The sequence below is a fragment of the Octopus bimaculoides genome, chromosome 7 (assembly GCF_001194135.2).
Source record: "Octopus bimaculoides isolate UCB-OBI-ISO-001 chromosome 7, ASM119413v2, whole genome shotgun sequence".
NCBI classification, from domain to species: Eukaryota; Metazoa; Mollusca; class Cephalopoda; order Octopoda; family Octopodidae; genus Octopus; species Octopus bimaculoides.
In genome coordinates, this window is record NC_068987.1 from 74,420,939 (window position 1) to 74,421,861 (window position 923).

Sequence of the window (923 nt, forward strand, 5' to 3'; positions counted from 1 at the left end):
ATAATATTTTGTTGTATACCCAATTGAATATTAGCTAATAACCCATTTTCTATAGCGATGTTTGAACAAAAATTTAAATAATTTTATATTTTGTTGAATTTATCTGTAATTAAAGTCACTTTGTGACAAAAATTTTGGTATAGAATTGGTTGAGAACCTTTCGTTAATTTATCTTCCAAAAATCACATTAATATGTTGATAAATAAAAAAGTTGTTTAATGAAACCAGCCTAAATTTATGATTGTTAGAAATTAATTGAAACACATAAGGGGTGTAATTTGGTTAGAAATATGGTAACGAAAGGGTTAAGGATAAAAGTGTTTATGGAATACTCAGCCACTTAAGCTACAATGCAATGAGTGGGTAGTTCAGTTCTATTGAACTGAAATAAGCGTCCATACCTAGAAGATTACAGTGATGGTAATAAATACCGAGTATTTATACTTCAGTTAAGCAACCAACTCTCCACACAATAAGTCAGCTTTACTTTAGCACATGACACTATATTTACATTATAGCTGTATGTTTATAAATGGTTTCCTTTTGATTTTTCAGGAAGTTGATGTTGACCCTGTCCCAGAGATCCGTAAAGACCATTTTGAGAGAGCTATGGAGCCAGCTCGTCGTTCAGTATCTGATAATGACATTAGAAAATATGAAATGTTCGCTCAGAATTTCCAAAGGAGTAGAGGTTTTGGAAATTTCAGGTATATCTATTTCTATATGTTATCAATATTATTTTATATATATATATATATATATATACTCTTTTACTTGTTTCAGTCATTTGACTGCGGCCATGCTGGAGCACTGCCTTTAGTCGAGCAAATCGACCCCAGGACTTATTCTTTGGAAGCTTAGTACTTATTCTATTGGTTTCCTTTGCCGAACCACTAAGTTACGGGGGACATAAACACACCAGC

General features: G+C 32.2%; 1 protein-coding gene across 1 annotated transcript in view; it reads left to right on the forward strand.

The window, feature by feature from the left end:
• LOC106878147 (transitional endoplasmic reticulum ATPase) overlaps positions 1–923 on the forward strand; it is a 41,779-nt gene that overhangs the window by 39,708 nt on the left and 1,148 nt on the right. The window contains exon 18 of the mRNA XM_014927274.2: positions 556–707. Coding sequence (XP_014782760.1) covers positions 556–707 — 152 coding nt within the window. The remainder of the gene's footprint in view (positions 1–555; positions 708–923) is intronic.